Genomic DNA, 18515 nt, shown 5'->3' with positions numbered 1-18515 from the left:
ACCCTAAATCATCACACACAACTCAATTAGTCATAAAACCAATAATTAAACCATGTTGGGCATTTTAAAGATCAAATAGCATCAAAAAGCGGTTAAAATATGGGTAAAGTAACATCAACACATATCGAAATATGCCCAACATCACCACCCCACACTTAAACCTTTGTTCGTCCTCGAACAAACCATCAATATAGTAGACGAAACAAAATTAAGCTCTTATCATTCAAAGCACACTACACATATGACCATGGTTATTTGCTACAATTAGGCTCTAGAATATGCATTACATACACTTCCCTTTACTTATGTCATTCTTTAAAAAAATTCAAACAAAGACAACATGCTCACAACAACCCTAACCTCAAAAACTGACTTAATGTCACTATGCACTCATGGCTTGAACACCCAACATCATAGAGAAGTCTAATAACGTTACCTATCCCTCGTGAAACTATGTGCCCTCACAACAAGAACAAGAGAGCGAGTTTAATTCACGCATTCGAATCTCATGATCAAATATATTTTAATGACTCACAAATATCAAAGAAAATCGCTCACTCTCACAAAGAAGTCACATGCATGCAATTGGTACCATAGACTTTCCCTTAATGTAAATCTCTACTAATGTAAGCTCGCTCGATCTAAAATCAATTAGGACTTTTTTATGGTTGTAATGTGGGCTAAGGGACAGGTAGGATATATTTAAGGAATAGTGACTCACCCTCCTAAGCACTTTAATACATCACGAAATTACTTTAAGCGTATTTTCTTCAACACCACTTCAATTTCACAAACAATATCACCCCTAAAAATAGTCCCTTCTTCTTTAAGCACTACTTTAGTTCATACCCACTAGCAAGAAAAAGACAACAATTTATTCATTTCTATTTTTCCTCTTTTTTTTTTCCTTTTTTTTTTTCAATTTCCGCTAGTGGTGTAGTATTTTACAAAATAAGTGCATCCTTCTTTCTTTCATTGGTTCCACTCAAAAGTCACCCCACACTTAGTCCCTTCTTACTTCTTTTAGCGCTCATCTAACAATTAAAGTACTTTAAGAGGTAAAAGGATCAAAACAATATCAATTAAGAATAAAAAGGGTATATGCTTGCAATGTGGGTACCAAATAACAAGTCTACATGCTCAAAAGGGTTAACTAGGGATAGATTTTATTTGTGATAAGCAATAAGCTCAAAAAGATCAAAGAAAGCCTAAAATCATTTTTCAAACCGAGCATCACCTCAAATTTCGCTTCAACTCACATACCGGGCAAGTTCTAGACACAAGTACAATACATGGACAACACAAAAACCTCACCACACATGGCACATGACTCACTAAGGGACGGTCCCATTCCGACTCTCAAATAATGCAAGTATTCACGGAGCCACGAGATATTAAGTATTAAGCACAAAGTGAACACAAGTCAAGAAAACGAGAAATAGTCGTCACAAAACACGTTATCCAATATATAAAGGCATCAAGATTAATATCAAAATATAGGGGAGATACTACACACGCCAAAGCATAAATATGCTACTATGAAATAAGTCAAGGGCGCTTAGGTTCATCATTCTTCCTCCTTTTATTTCCTAAATTCCTAATCTACTCGGAAAGAAAAAAAACTACCCGGTTCAAACTACATCCCATGGAAAAGAATCGAGGCACAAAGAAAAACCATAGGGGATTATTACTACCTAAAAAAGCTAAAAGACATATTTTTGGATTTTTTTTGTTTAGACTTTAATCCCTCAAGAAAACTGTCTAGGAGATCAATCGTCGGGAAAAGTCCAATTTTTCTACTTTTTTCATTTTTTTTCACAAAAGCTACTACACTTAAGAATGAGTACTACAACTAAGCTAAAATAGCACAGAAACTCATCCAAACGATCTCCTCACCCCACATTTAAAATTTTGCAATGTCCTCAATGCACACTATAAATAATAAGAGGGTAAACGAGACTCCCTGGTAGGCCAAAGGCCGAAGCAATAGCGGCTCGCGAGGTACTCAGACTTCCCCCAGGTATCGTCCTTTGTGTGGGAACTCCACACTTAGTCCTCACCATCTAGCTCGCTTTTGCACTCTTCTAATGGCTTTGCTTCCTATGCTCATAATCCTACAAAACAAAAATAAATACTATAAAATAATAAAAATAAAATAAAATAAAAAGTAAACAAAAATAAAAGAAAGCAGTAAAGGTGGGTTGCCTCCCAACAAGCGCCTGATTTAACGTAGCGGCACGACGTGAACCACTTTTTGCCTCCACCTCGAACTTATGAATTGAGCCCCTAACATGGCATCCAGTTTGCGGCTATGCTCCAGTGGTGGGGCTACAAAGATAACCAGGCCAAGTAATAAATTTTTTACTCTACACTTCTCGGCCTTTAGATGAGGAATGTATTTTTTGCTTTTTGGCATGACAAATTCAAGAATATAGGCACTCTCATCCTCACCCTTTGACCCCCTCATTGGCTCAGATGGCTCGATTACTATCTTACTATCTAAACACAATATGGAAAAATGAATGGAATGAGGACCAATATGCCCTAACTCTAGAATTGTATTACTCTTTACATCCTCATATTTACATACACAAGAATCTTCAAATATAACATTATCTACTTCCTCACATGGCTCTAGTGTACTTTTCTCAACATGGGCATCATCAACAAAAATATGCTTGAGTGATTGGCTCTCCACTTGTAGCTCCTCAATTTGGCGTATAAGCTCATTTTCAGCTTTACACAACTCATTACTATTTTGTTGGGTGTTAGACGCATCAACCTTTGTATTCAATTGAGCCTCTAAGTCGTGAATAGTAGTTTCAAATTTATCGATCTCTTGTTCCAATTCGGCTCTTCCTTCTATAAAGTATCTCATCTCATTTGTAATTTTCTCACGTTGAGCCTCATATATTTCTAATCTTTCGGATTGTTCCACCAGCGACATATGGCTCAAAATCTCCATTTTTTCAAAATTATCTTCTTGCTGATACTCGCTCTCTTCATTCAATTCTTCCATATTGGCCTTCATTCTTGTGATTGCTGCCCTCATTCTTTTCATATCTTTTTTGAGTTCATCCTGTTGCTCTGCTACTTGCCTCAGAATATCTCTAATATATGCATCAGGTTCCATATCCTACACGTCATTGCCCCTATCAAACTCAAAAATATCATTAGAAAGATCATAATAAGGGCTCAGAGAAGGATGAACAGGATTAGGACAACCATCCCAATGGCCATCTTGACCACCACACATATTACAAATATTCCACTCAAAGGATTGAGATTGTGCGCACAAATCAGTCCCGGGAATATTCTGACAATTTTTCCACCAGTGGGGTCCTCCACAATATGGACAAGGATCATCAAAATAAGAATAACCATCATTCGAATAATTTTCATTCCAAGATGCCATGTTAAAATAAATAACAAATACTAACTAAACTAAAAAAAATGAATAGATAAAAAAAATGTCTAATCTAGAAAAATAGTTAATTTCTAAGTCCCCGGTAACGGCGCCAAAAACTTGTTGCGACCAAACACACTCACGCAAGTATACGCGGTCGTCAAGTAATAAAGTGACTAAAAGTCGGATGTCGAACCCACGAGGACTTATGATTAACTATTAACTAAATTAGACTATCCTAATTATCTAAACAAGAATTAAAACCTAAAAATATTTTATTCTAAACTAATTAAATAAAAAAATATAAATAATAAACTTTGAACAGAGAAAGAGCAGATTTTTATGATATCAATGTAATGAAAACGATCTAGGGTTATGGGCTATCTAACAATCCTATTGTATTCTTCAATTGAATTGATCGACTAATTTATCTAACTTATTGGTTGACAGGGTTAATATTGCTCATAAGAATCTGTCGAGTTCTTACTCGCCTATTCAAGCTAACCTAACGCCTATATGTCTATGGAGTTAGAATCAACAAGAACGCATGTATAATTTCTGTAAATCAACCAAGCAAGGCAATTAGGTATATGTCTATCCTAACCACGAATCCGTTCCCCGATGCCCGAGTTCAAGAACTTGCCCTACTCAATCCTATATGCAATATAGAATTCCCACTTTCGAGTTCAATTCTAGATTCGTAGATAATATTCAATTGGTGATCAAGCAATTAAATAATTAAGTGCAAGATTGAATAAATAAACTAATATGATAAATCAAGAAGTCAAAATCAATATCCGAATAACAATAGTCATGAAAGAACCACAACCCTAGAATGTGAAGTTTAGCTCCATATAGACATGGTAGCCAAACAACAAATCATACAAAGAAACATAAAAATTACTAAGTTTGGTGGGAGAAAGATGGAACTTGATGAATTCCGGCCTCCATAACTTTGTCATGGCTTTTTCCCCCTTCCCAATATGTTAGATGACCTAAAAGAGGCGTTTTCGGCTTATATATTGCGTACAAAAGTCGTGGGCCAAAGTTCTCCTATTTCTAATCCAAATCAGCTTCAGGGATTGATGCTAGGGTGGATGCGTCGCATCCACCTCGTCCTCCACTTCTCAGCTTCGCATGCTAGGGTGGATGCTTCGCATCCACCCTTTGTTCCTCCATCTCAGCTTTGCCCATGTGCGGATGCTATGGGCCGACTTCACTGCTAAGGGTGCACAAAATCTAATTTTTTTCTAGATTGGATGCGACACATCCAACCCCTCTTCCTCTAGCTAGAGCACCTTTTCTTCATATATTTTGCACTCCAAACACCCTAAATCATCACACACAACTCAATTAGTCATAAAACCAATAATTAAACCATGTTGGGCATTTTAAAGATCAAATAGCATCAAAAAGCGGTTAAAATATGGGTAAAGTAACATCAACACATATCGAAATATGCCCAACATCAAAGGGCTCTACCAGTTACTTGGGAGAGCAAAATTACTGCCATTCAGGAATCAAAGAACATTGCCACTCTTAGGTTGGATGAGCTAATTGGAAATCTCACTGCTTATGAACTTAGAAGGCAAACCATGAAGATGGATGCACCCAAGAAGGAAAGGAGCGTGGCACTCAGAATCACTGAAGGTTCTGATCTAGAAGATGATTAAATGGCTATGATCACAAAGGACTTCAAGAAATACCTAATGAGAGGAAAGGGTTCTTTAAGAATTGGAGGCTACAGCAAACCAAGGGTTCCTGAAAAATAGACCAATGAGGGCTGCTACAAGTGTGGGAAGACTGATCACCACATTACAAACTGTCGTCAATGGGAAATTGAATGGAAGAAGGAAAGAGCTGAACGAAGAAACAGAAAGAAGGAACAAGTTCATCCCAAGAAGTACAAAGGATCAATAAAGGCTATGGTTGCTGCTTGGGGAGAAAGCTCAGATGAGGACTCAAATGATGAAGATGAAGATGAACAAGCACTTATGGCAATTGGAGAATCCGATGAGGAATCTGAAGTAAGTATAATCCATCTAAAAGACAAGATTAAATTTTTTTCTTAAGAAAGGCTATCTGAGTTACTTCTAAATTTCATTGATGAATCCGAGGATATAAACAATGAAAAGAATCAGATGTCTAAGAAGTGTGTGATTTTAAAAGCAAAGTGTAAGAACCTAGAACTAAGAGTTAGTAAGATTGTAAGTGAAAATACTGCACTAAAGAACCAGGTTCATATATTTGAATCAAATGTCCTAGAACTTAGATCTGAAAACCTAAAACTGAAATTAGGAACAAGTAAGAAGACAGCTTATTGCACACAACTCACTCTAGAAGAAAATGTAGGTAAACTAAAAGATGTGTTGTATAAGAAAGATGATCGGGTAAGTATTTTGACAAAGGATCTAGGCAAGGTCAAGCATGAACTAGACAGAACTTGCAAAATAGAACAGGTCCTCCGATGCACTGTCATGGCTACAGGAACATCACAATAGCAATAGAAGAGGAATTGGCTTTGGTAATTTTCCACCTAAATGGGATCCCAAAAGCAAGTATCTCACACTTCCTGAGAACAAAATCTGCATACACCGTGGTAAGACTGGTCACTATAAAAGTAAATGCACTGCAAAAGAAAAGGCTAGTCAAAAGAATAAAAAGTTTGTTCAAGGAAAACATAGGCTGCCAGGTTGGGCTAAAAAGAATTTGATTCATCCATTTGCCTATAGAAAGGGACCCAAACTAGTTTGGGTTCCTAAGACTAACCCTTGATTTCCTTTTGCAGGTCCAAGTGAAGGGGAGCAGCCAAATATGGTACATGGATAGTGGCCGCTCAAAGCACATAACAGGAAGCAAGAACCAATTCCTTTCATTTGAGGACTTCAAAGGAGGTAATGTCTCCTTTGGAAATGGGAAGAAAGGTGAGATCATTGGGGTTGGTAAGGTAGGTAAGGATGACTCTCATTCCATTGAGAATGTCTACATGATAGATGGATTGAAGTATAGCCTAATCAGTATGTCACAATTGTGTGATAGAGGTAACTTGGTAGCATTCACCTTTACTAAATATTTTGTGATAAATCTTATCACTGACAAGACTGTTTTGCAGGGTAAAAGAGTGAATAATATATATATTATAGATCTGTCCACACTCTCAGAGAATGAACTAACTTGCTTAAGTATGTTGGATAGTGATCCCCTCCTTTGGCACAAGAGACTTGGACATGCAAGTCTGAGTCAACTCAATAAATTAATCTCCAAGGACCTGGTGATAGGGATGCCTAACATCAAGTTCAAGAAATACAAAGTTTGTGAGGCTTGTGCAAGGGGGAAGCAGGTAAGATCCTCTTTTAAATGCAAGAAAGTGGTAAGCACCACCAGGACGATGGAACTGGTCCATATGGATCTCTATGGTCCAATGAGAACATTAAGCAAAGGTGGTAAGAGATATGTGATGGTGCTTGTTGATGATTATTCTAGGTTTACCTGGACACTGTTTTAAACATCTAAAGATAAAGAATTTGACATGTTCACTTCCTTTGTTAGAAAAACTCATAAATAATTAGGAAATCAACTTGCATCAATTAGGTCTGATCATGGTACTGAATTTGAAAATGCTAAATTTGTTGAATTTTGCGATGTTCATGGCATAGATCATAATTTTTCTGCCCCTAGAACTCCACAACAAAATGGAGTAGTTGAAAGAAAGAATAGGACTCTTGAAGATATGGCTAGGACTTCGCTTCTTTCTAGTAAGTTGCCCCATAGCTTCCAGGCAGAAGCTGTAAATACTGCATGCTATATCATAAATAGGTGCATGACAAGATCTCTAGTAGAGAAGACTCCCTATGAGTTACTTAAAGGGAGAAAACTAAACATATCCCATCTTAGGGCATTTGGATACAAGTGCTTTGTGCACAATAATGGTAAGGACTCCTTAGGTAAGTTTGATCCCAGAAGTGATGAGGGAGTATTCTTGGAATATTCTTCACATAGTAAAGCTTATAAAGTTTATAACAAAAGAACTATGTGTGTTGAAGAAAGTGTACATGTGGTTTTTAATGAAACTAACATTCTTTCTGAGAGACAGGAACATGATGATGAAGAAATTGGGCTGGTTAAACACTTAAATGAAACCATAGCCCAAACTGAAGTTGCGCTGGAAGAAGGAATAGGTGATGGAGTAGGTTCTTTCACCCAGAGCAACATGACAAAGGGAACAGAATAAAGAGGAAATGATCCCAAAATCTCAATGGAACCTGTCCATGAACTTGTTCCACAGCAACAAAACACTGAAGGAACATCAAGGGGAAACCAGTTGGTTGTGAAACCTTACAAGTATCAAAGTTCTCATCCCAATGAGAACATAATTACTGATCCAACCTCTGGAATCAAAACCAAATCTTCATTAAATAATCTTTGTGCTTTTTATGCTTTCTTATCTCTTATTGAACCTAAAAATGTTGCTGAAACTTTGCAGAATGCAGACTGGGTAAATGCAATGCAAGATGAACTCAACCAATTTGAAAGGAGTCAAGTTTGGCATCTGGTACCAAGACTCTTGGACAGATCAGTAATTGGCACAAAATGGGTCTTCAGAAATAAAGTTGATGAAGATGGAACTGTTACAAGGAACAAGACAAGATTGGTTGTTCAAGGATATAGCCAGGAGGAGGGCATAGACTATGATAAAACCTTTGCTCCAGTTGCAAGGTTGGAAGCAATAAGACTCCTTATAGCCTTTGCTGCTTATATGGAATTTACCCTCCACCAGATGGATGTCAAGGGTGCCTTCCTCAATGGCTATATAAAGGAAGAAGTGTTTGTCAAGCAACTTCCGGGGTTTGAAATCAAGGAGAGTCCTCATCATGTGTACAAACTTGACAAAGCACTTTATAGGCTAAAGCAGGCGCCAAGAGCATGGTATGAAAGATTATCAAAGTTTTTGCTTGAGCATGATTACAAGAGATATATGTTGATGATATAATCTTTGGAGCAACTACTGATAAGTTTAGTAAAGAGTTTGCTAAACTAATGGGGAGTGAATTTGAAATGAGCATGATGGGTGAGCTTAATTTCTTTTTAGGCTTACAAATTAAACAAAATTCAAATGGAACTATGATTCATCAGCAGAAGTATGTAAAAGAGTTGCTTAAAAGGTTTAAAATGGAAGATTCCAAAGAAATTGACACTCATATTGCAACAGCTACAAAGTTGGATATAGATGAACCTGGTTCATCTGTCGATCAGAAGTTGTATAGGGGAATGATTGGCTAATTGTTGTATCTCACTGCTAGTAGACCTGACATTGTTTTCAGTGTAGGCCTTTATGCAAGATTTCAGGCAAATCCAAAGGAGTCTCACTTGACTGTTGTCAAGAGAATTTTGAGATATCTAAAAGGCACCACTGATCTTTGTCTTTGGTATCCAAAAGGTAGTAATTTTAATTTTGTGGGATATGCTGATGCTGATTATGCAGGTTTCTTGTGGATAGAAAGAGCACCTCAGGTATGGGACACTTTCTTGGCTCATGTCTTGTGTCTTGGGCCACCAAAAAGTAAAATTCAGTGGCCTTATCTACTGCTGAAGCTGAGTATGTTGCTGCTGCTTCATGTTGTGCTCAATTATTATGGATCAAATAGCAATTAATGGACTTTAGAATTGATGTTGGTTGTATCCCTATTTTTTGTGATAATACTAGTGCAAATAGTATGACCAAGAACCCGGTTCATCATAAGAGAACTAAGCACATAGATGTTAGACATCACTTTTTAAGGGATAACTATGAAAAAGGGTTGATCACTGTGGAATTTTGTGCTACTGACAAGCAAATAGCTGTCATCTTCACAAAAGCCCTAAGTAGAGATCACTTTGAAAGGAACATGTTAGAATTAGGGATGATTAAGATCGCCTAAAAGGATCAGTTCAGAATTCACAACGAAAAATAAATTGTTGGGTTTGGTTAGAAAATCTGAAAATATGTATATAATTAGATTAATTTTTGCTCATACTCATACTTTCAATAGTATACTCTTGTGCCATGTGTTAAAATGATTCATTAATCTCTAATGATATTTTCTCTATTTTGGCAAATTCAGTCTTACACAAGAGAATTATCAGTGAAGAACCTGGTTCATCAAGATTACACGGTATGTTTTCTACACCCTGCATAATTTGAAATAATCATGTTTGGATCATGAGCAGAGTCCTACTTAATTCCAAACTCCTTTTGGACTTATCCGTTACAAGTGAACCAGATCTGTTCAAAAGAATCACAATCGAATTGAAGTACCTAGATTCTAGGGATACACTCTAAAGTATTTTCAAAACTGAAATTCAATTTGATTAGACTTTCACACCCACTATCATCCCTTCCACCACCCCAACCTCTAAGAAAAGAGTAAAGATGTTTGCTCGCTAGATTGTTGTGGGGAGAGAACAAATTTGGAGAATAGGTTTGTACTAGTAGGGTCTAAAGCAGGTGTTAAAACTACAGAGTCTGGAAGAATTGGTGGTAAAAATAAAATAAAAAAAGAAAAAAAGAGCAAGGGTGTTCGAAATATTGTGAGGGGAAAGGGTAAAAGAGTGGTTGATTCTTCACCCACTCCTGTGAGTTTAACTAAAGACACAGGTGCAATGGTTGTTTAGGGAGAAAAATCTGCTGGAGTAGAGGAGATTGTAAAGAAAATAGGGGAAAGTGGGTCTGGCGAAGCCGCTGAAGGGCTAGTTCAACTTGGGAAAAATATAGATGAACCTATTTCATTTGAACAGGAAATCCTCGCAGATCTACTGAAGAGAGTAACTAAAAGTTATAATCCAAAGAAGAAAGGGAGGTTGGTACAAGCAAGGATCATTTTGGGGCAAATACGTTGCCTGCTTGTGACTATGAAGTCCATGTCACTCCTAAAGAACCAGGTTCATCTAAGAAGGTATCAGTGAATAGCAAGGTGCGAGCCTTGGTGTAAGAAAGTAGGGCTAAGAATGTTGATATTGAGAGGCGGAAGAAAAGGTTGGCTGAGGTGGAGACTAAGAGAGATGCTCTCAGAACTGAGCTGGCAAGTGAAAAGGAGAAGAATGATGGCATTCTTCGGGATATGCTGAAACTCCTCCAAACCAAAAACCAAGCACCCAGTTCTTCCCAGCCTTAAGCATTCTAGCCTAGTGTAGATCAACCAGTGACCCAGTTCGGATTTTTCTTGTTGGTTTTGCTCATATTTTCAGTATGTTTATTTCTTTTTATGCTTTGTGAAAGAATCGTATTAATCATCATTGAAATTCACTGTCTTTTTCTCTAACTGTTTGTTTATATTTTTTTGATGGTTAAAATTCTTAGCTTGATCTATGATGATTAATCTATAATTGTATTTGAAGTAGCCTCAGTGGCCATGAGTAAGTTTTAAAATCTAGTTATCTCACATTTTTTATGCAACATTTCGATGATGCCAAAAGGGGAAAAAATATTGTGCTTTGTATTCTGAACAGTGATATTTATAACCTGATGAACCTGGTCCTTGATGATAAGTGATAAAAAGGAAAACTATTTCTAACATTGTGTTGATGTTGAGCTAAGTTGAAAAAGTGCCTAAGCTTATGGAAGCACAGAGTTTGTCATCATCAAAAAGGGGAAATTTGTTGGCCTAAGTGAAGGTTAGTTTTAAAGATTGACAAAGGAAGCTCGGGCATGAACCAGGTCCATCCCTCAGGTCCATCCCTTGTGTGCATAGACACGGGCAGAATCGAGTATGTGTGATGCACGTGAAGGAGATAAGCTTAACTTGGTCGAATTAATATCTTCTGATCGAAAAGGGTTGCATAATTGATAAGGAGAAGGACTTCTTAATCAAAGAGAACACTATCCAAGATAAGGGAGGAGTTAGAGGTCGAGATCAACTAGAACTTTTCTACCAAGGAAGAGTAGCATTAGAACTCTAGTTGCTTTCTACTCTACTAACTCTATAAATCGCAGGAAGTTCTCATTCTACAGGTAACGCACAAAAGCAGAAGTTAAACGTGAATTGAGAGCAAAATAACAAGGTATTTTGCAAGCAGTTCGTGTGTGATTCAAGTGTGCAAACCTGAAGCTACATGAACCAGATAGAAGAACCAGCTCCAAGTATCTGTCTTTTATTCTAGTTCAATTGTAGTAGTGTTTTCTTATTGTACCTTTCAGCTTTATCTAGAGGCAATTGTAGTAGGTACTCAGAGTATTCAAGTTAGAGTTAACTTGAAGTTGTCGCAGCAGTTAGAGGCTAGTTGCCACAACGGGATTAGAGTTAATCCTAGATTTACAAAGGTGTTTTGTAAATGCAGTTTTTGGCTCAGTGATTTAGTGAAGAGTTTTGGAAAAATCCTATTGGGAAGTAGGTCGTGGTTTTTTCACCTTTTGAGCCAGGTGTTTTCCACGTAAAAATCCTTATGTTCTTTAATTTCTGCATTTATTATTCCGCAACAGTAGGATAAGGAACACATAGAAGAACCAAATCCTTCTATAATATGTGCACGTGAAAAATTGGACACCACACAAATCACCCCTCTTGTGTGGTATTGAAGTTAAAACATCACAAGAAAGCTAGAATAATTGAAACAAACAATGAAATCTAGGTGTTGTCCAGCTGGTGAAACTAGCTAGTATTTCAAATAAAGCTACTTCTTTGAAATTATGAATGGAAGAAAACTCACAAAAAGAGAGGAGATGGATCCAAAGGCGACAGCCCTGAAACGACCCAAGTAAGAATCAGAAACAATGGCCCCTACAATAGCCAAACCACTTGAAAGTTAATAACTATGATTAAGTATTAGTAATCATAGCCAAACCACAAAGATTACAGTATTAAAATTAATAATTATGATTAAGTATTAGTAGGAACAATAATATGAAGTTAAGAGTTGAGATAGTTGTGGAGGAAAATAACGTCTATCCAAAAATATGGAAGTTATTATTGCTCCAACTAATACTTAAACCATTATTTTGGGGTAAATTAACAAAAATATAGAGGCCTAAACATATAAAGATAGTTAATTGGCTAACTTAGTAGTTCATTATTCAGCAGTACTGTACAACATAAAATCAATATTCCGTTAAAAGCCTGTAATCACATTGTTGCTCCTCTGACTCATGAGGTAACCTACAGCTCCTATCATTGCCAGGTTCATAATACCGGCAGACGACCAGAAAATAGAGGAAGTTGAGCAAACTTAAAAAAGCAAGTAGCCAGAAATAGTAATCCAGGTGACCCCTGTTAATGTTGCTCGAAAGCCAGCTCGTTTTACCTCGGGTTGATGTTAGCCAATCCACCCCACTCACCAGAAGACTTCCAACCAAACTCGACATAGCAGTCCCGATTGTGTACATAGCTGATGCAATGCTGGACATGCTTTTGGGTAACAAAGAGTAGAAGAACTCAATTTGTCCAACTGCATGGGCAGCCTCAGCCACTCCGAGTAGTGCATACTGTGGCACGAACCACATAGCTGACATGTTCACTAAAGCACTTGGGTCGTCGTTATGCCCTTCCTCTATTGCCCTTTGTCGTCTTATACTTTCTGTTATTGCTGACAATGCCATAGACACACAGGAGACAATTAAGCCAATCCCCATTCGTATGATAGGACTTAGCCCTCTTGCCAATCCAATATATTTTGATAGTAAAGGCACCAAAACACGATCATAGAAGGTAATCCAGATTGTTAGTGCGATAATCATGAACATGCTGAATGATGCCGCTGGTATTTCAAATTGAGGGAACATATGTCTATCCATGGTCTTCGTTTGGAGTACGGAAAATGAGAATTGGCTCGTGGTCACAAAAATCATAATACCACTGGTCCACATGGGAAGTACTCTGAGAAGAGCTTTCAATGACTCCACTTGTTCCACACTGCAGAGACTCCACGGATTTGAAGCTGATCCATCAGGATTTAAGTCTCTTTGAGGATCTTGAATCATACAAGCTCTATTTAAACACCTATAACATGCAATGAAATCTTACGTCAAGGAATATCATTTAGCACTGAAAAAATTGTGACAAAATTATAGCTGCAGTTTTGTGATTAATAGACCATAAGGTCTTCGAATCACATTTGATTGTTTACACAGAGTGATGGAAAATTCGAGGAATATTGACAATGGAGCTACTGAGGAAAAGATGGAGGCACTGACCTGAAGTCATTTAGTGGTTCCAAGACCGCTGATTCAAGTGGCCGATGATAGCAGTCATCACAATCAGTCAACGGAAGACTGGTATGTCTTTTCTTAGAAGCTGCCACAGCTGCTTGAAGCAATCCTATGAGCAAGCTTTCTTTAGCTTTCACTTTGATATAAAGAGGATAACCGATTAGGAACATCGATACAGAGAAAAACATGAGGATAACAGGGATACCAAATCCAACTTGCCATCCATAACGATCTTGAATGTAAACAATAATGGTGACGGCAAAAATTGTTGAAATCCCTATGCTAGCATAGTACCAGTTGAAGTAGCTATCAACAAGCCTCTGGTTCTCGGTGTTCTCCTTTTTTTCAAATTGATCGGCTCCAAATATTATAGAACAAGGCCTAACAAAACCAGCTCCAACGGACATAAACCCAAAAGATGAAAATAGGATCACAAGTTGGACTGCTGTTGCTCCATTACAAATGTGTTGAAACTGAGGGCAGGGTAAAGGTTTGAGTTGTGGAATCATTGCAGTTAGCCAAAGAATAATCATACCCTGTTGAAGAGGAACATTAAACTCTCTAGCCATGTAAGTCTAGTACGAGAAGGAGACCAAAGGTATGCTATTAGTCAAACACCAAAATAGTTGACTTTTATGAGAATTCAAGCAGCTGTTACTCGCAGCAGAAAGAGAAGGATACAATGCACAAGAAATGCCAAAGAGATGAACTCAGAAACAAATTACATTATTTTGAATGCTGACTGAAAGATTACATCAATGCACATTGAGGTTAACGAAGAGAAGAAACAGGAATGAAAATTTTCACAAAGGAATCTTCACTTGTCAGCTAAGGGGAACAAGAGTCCTATTTATTATTTAACAACAGCTAATGATACTGGACGATTCTTTTTATTCTAATCAGTATAAGCAGGAAGTGACAGAACGATTAAAAAAATCAGATGTTTTTTAACCAAGAGGTCAACTCCTGAAATGAAAATAGTCCCTGGAGTTTAAAATGAACATGGTCAAGTAAACGTTAGCTAAACTGACATAATTTAGAAACCGACAGTTAAAAGAACTTCAAAAGAAACTAGAAACAGTTGCAGCTCGATTGATACTTGGAAAACTAAGCTGCTCATGCATCTGTCGCATTTCTTGCATTAATGTTAGTAAGATCTTTTGCTCAAGGCAACCAGTATAAGGATTAAGTAAGACCTTCAGTTTTGTTAATAATCCTTCTACAACAAATAGCTCATCCTATTGTTAAGAGATCGAAGTCATCTCCGCTTCAGTCTAATCCTTTTGGCCGAGGCTCTCTTGGACTAACTTTGTAGTTTTAATGATCTGCTAAAACGATACTCCTTCGCAATAGCACAATAGTACCAATTGCAGTATATGGTAAAGGTAAAAGCTTTTTATTCTGATGAGCAATCTGCAAGGTCTCCTTCAATGGTATGATGGAATTACTAGCAGAACAAAGCCGGCACACCCAACCATGCTACCGAGGTATATAATCTTTAATTCTCATAAATTGGTTCTATATAACGGAGAAATCCTCGATGGGCAATGGCCCACGGTTCGGTTCGAAACTCGTTGGATAATGGGCCCGTCCATGTACCCTTTTCCACCTAAATGCTAGACTTTTTTGTTTCCAGCAAGGTTTGGACCCATGATGTGCGCCTACCAACAAACTTCACCATTTCTCTTAGAGTCAAATCATGAGAGTGCACCAAATATAACATAAACGAAGTGGTGAGAGCTGTGGATGTAGGGTGGAGACTACAACTAGAAGAGATGAACTCATACTAGACAAATGGGAAATTCCCAACGCTTGAGAGCACGGAATACTGAGTGCTACTCAAGTACAACTTTTTTGAACTTTGGTTGGTTGTTGACCAACGGAAAGCGTTTGAATATTCGCTCAGTACTTGAACCTTCGATCACTCGGATTCGTCGTTCACCTTCTCAAACCGACGAAGCCTACTCGACCTTCGTATTCCCTGCCCCAACCGTCAACATTTGACATTGACAAAGAGTTCGATTAGAGACGCTAATTCATTTACCCTGCGACTTTAGATTGTGAAGTTTGTTCTAAGTCATAAATCCATCTCTTTCACCTATTAGATGCTAATTCATTTACCCTGCGACTTTAGATGGATACCAAGGATGTTGCCTAAATGGACTTAGTTTTGGTGGGAGAGTTACATATTATGTGTTCTAGTTAGAGGTAGCAGGTACCGGTGAAATAGTCGAAGTGAACATAACTTGGTCCAAACATCACCGTTGGTAACATGCATTGACATGACAATAAAGCAACCAAAACCTATAAGAATTTATTCCCCGTTTGAGAAACTCAAACCAACTAGAATAACTAAAGCAAACAATGAAATCCAGATTGACTCCAACTGATGAAACAATTAGCATTGCAAAAAGAGTATCTCCCTGAAATTATGAAATGGCACAACTCACAACAAGAGTGAAGATGGATCCAATAGCAACAGCCCTGAACCGACCCAAGTAAGAATCAGAAATAATGGCCCCTACAATGGCCAAACCATTTGAAAGTGCAGTCCATATTCCAAGAATGCTAGCTCCAGTGGCAGCACTCATTTGATAAAATGTCATTAAGTAGATTATCATGTTTGTTTGTAAACCATAACTTGCCACCCTCTCAAATGATTCATTCACTGGAAAAAATCATTAATTGAGCATTATTAACAATTTAAAAGAAAATAAAGAAGAAGAAAATGAAAGACAAGTACCAATGATAAAAGGCATGGTTCTAAGACCACCCTTTCTTGGGTTCTCCTCAAGTTCTATGTCTCTCCCCATTTGCATTATCAGTCCTTGTTTTCCTCTTCAGTTCACTCTTGGCTTTAATATGAGCAAGAGAGAGAGAGAGAAAGAGTAGAAACATTAAACCACAGAACTTTTGCATAGTATTTGTGTTAAATAATTACATTCAATATGTAAAAAAAATTATATTTCGAACCCAGTTAATTGTCGTGTCTTGAAAATTAGAACTCATAACCTTACAATACATTACCTACTATTACCTCGCCTTAAATTCGATGCTTCCAAAAGACTTCTCGTATGCAGTAAAATTAGCACGCACTGATTTTCATATTTAAGCATCTCTCTCGTTTCAAATAAATGTTTCCTGCTGTAATAATAACCATTGTCAGAAAAGGAAATCTGTCAAGCAGATAGTACAGTATAAGATATCCTATTAATTGCTCAGAGCCTCAGACATTTCTTAAATTACTACTCGCTCCGCTCCGTTTCAAATTACTGTGCATGTAGTTTAAGAAAAGAGAATACTTTTGAACCTGTGGGGTAAAATGAGCTAAATATATTTTGTTTGGATATGAATCATTGCATAAAAGTAAATAAAAAAAAATTATTCTTTTTCACACGGATTAAAAAAAAAATAATTCACATAAATTGAAATGGAGGGAGTACAAAAATTCATAATTAGAAAGGACAATCAAACTATTAACAAGATGGAGTAGTATTTTTCTTTTGCTCTGCTCTGGAAAGTTGTACTAGTTCATATATGTACACTACTACTATTTAATTGAAAGAGCCTCGTTTGGACATAATAATTTTTTACTTTTTCTCAAAAAAAATTCACTTTGTTTCGAAATCAGTGTTTGTTCTTAAAATTTTTAATTTTCACTTGAAAATATATTTTGAAAATTTTCAAAAATTTAAAAAATTCCAAAAAGTTATTTTTCAAAATTTTCACTCAAATTACTCACAAAACTTCAAAAACAACTCAAAATTATATTCATGTCCAAACACAAACTCTAAATTTCAAATAATATTTTTAGTTAAAAAACACTTTTCCCCCTATTTTGAAATTTTACAATTCTTATATCCAAACGCCCACTTAAAGTGATTAAACATTCATGAGTAGAAGGTGGAGATAGTTTGTGTTAGACCGGGCTGAGGCTCTACTTAGAGAGGATAGTTATAGCAGCTGGATGAAGAAATATAAGCTCAGGCACATGTAAATCTCAATCGATTACAAGTAAATTCGTGTTAACTAGGGCGGACCTCATTAAAAAGGTTTCAATTAAATCCCTTGCTTTGAAAATTTATAATGTACAAATAGAGTAAATATAAATTATTTTGTGTATATTAATTGGGGAATCATCTTTACCTAACCAAGACTTTATGATAATTTTTACAATTTTTTAAATTTCCTTGTTAAAAGTTATAGCTCCACCACTAACGTCAGCTCAATACCCGGGAAAACGGGCTCATTTTACTCGTCCTCTTAAATTTGACATAGACACCACATGTCCACCAGACACAGGAATTAGGGTGGTTGAAAACTGAATCGAAATCGAAAATCGAATTGCAAAAGTGATTTAATGGCTTATTAGTATCGAATTATTGGTTTAACGGATGTGGAACGGATTAAAATTTTTTCATTAACGACTTATCGGTTTGGGGGCGGATTATTCGGTTTTCTTAACGGATAATGTGTGTATATATATATATATATATATATATATATATATATATATATATATATATATATATATATATATATATATATATATATATATATATAAGCAATGTCGATTTATAAAAATAACCTTATAATATTAAGCAAAATAACTCATAATAAAAGGATATAACCGAAATTCTAGATATTAGCCGTATAATCCTATTAGTTTTAGGACATAATACTATACGTTTGGAATAATACATGATTACCTTTAGCAATTCTATTAGTATAATTACTTTCCAGCTGTCTAATTCGTATAAAATTGAACAAGTAAATATCTTTAGTCATGTAATCATATTACAAGTAAATATCTTTAGTCATGTAATCCTATTACTTTTAAGAGATACTTCTTATAAATCCCTATTACTAATTTAGAGACTTGCAATTCCGGAGTGGAAGTGTGAGCGTATTACCATGGACTTCGTAGTTGGA

The 18515-nt window shown here is 36.6% G+C and overlaps 1 protein-coding gene across 2 annotated transcripts; it reads right to left on the bottom strand.

Annotated features, from left to right (window-relative positions):
• Positions 1–12283: 12283 nt before the first annotated feature.
• LOC107804001 (protein NRT1/ PTR FAMILY 1.2-like) lies at positions 12284–17044 on the bottom strand. 2 transcript variants are annotated; one of them, XM_016627815.2, is made up of 5 exons: positions 16611–17044; positions 16327–16438; positions 16034–16251; positions 13569–14119; positions 12284–13374 (listed from the first exon to the last, which is right to left on the bottom strand). In XM_016627815.2, exons 2-5 carry the CDS (start codon positions 16400–16402, stop codon positions 12477–12479), a joined length of 1743 nt encoding a protein of 580 aa, XP_016483301.1. In that variant the 5' UTR covers positions 16403–16438; positions 16611–17044; the 3' UTR covers positions 12284–12476. The 2 variants fall into 2 exon arrangements, with proteins under 2 accessions (XP_016483301.1, XP_016483295.1); XM_016627809.2 differs by having other exon boundaries at positions 16621–17044.
• Between the last annotated feature and the right edge of the window lie 1471 nt (positions 17045–18515).

Source organism: Nicotiana tabacum, chromosome 24 (genome assembly GCF_000715075.1).
Source record: "Nicotiana tabacum cultivar K326 chromosome 24, ASM71507v2, whole genome shotgun sequence".
NCBI lineage: Eukaryota > Viridiplantae > Streptophyta > Magnoliopsida > Solanales > Solanaceae > Nicotiana > Nicotiana tabacum.
Note: the sequence above shows the minus strand (reverse complement) of the source record. Positions and strands in the feature narration are given on the sequence as shown.

What these genes read in the sequence shown, in the direction of transcription:
- LOC107804001 (XM_016627815.2), bottom strand. Translation starts at nt 16,402, where the DNA reads ATGCAAATGGGGAGAGACATAGAACTTGAGGAGAACCCAAGAAAGGGT. An exon ending in GATCCATCTTCACTCTTGTT is followed by an intron (nt 14,120 to 16,033) that starts GTGAGTTGTGCC and finishes CCTCTTCAACAG; the next exon opens with GGTATGATTATTCTTTGGCT. An exon ending in GAACCACTAAATGACTTCAG is followed by an intron (nt 13,375 to 13,568) that starts GTCAGTGCCTCC and finishes TGCATGTTATAG; the next exon opens with GTGTTTAAATAGAGCTTGTA.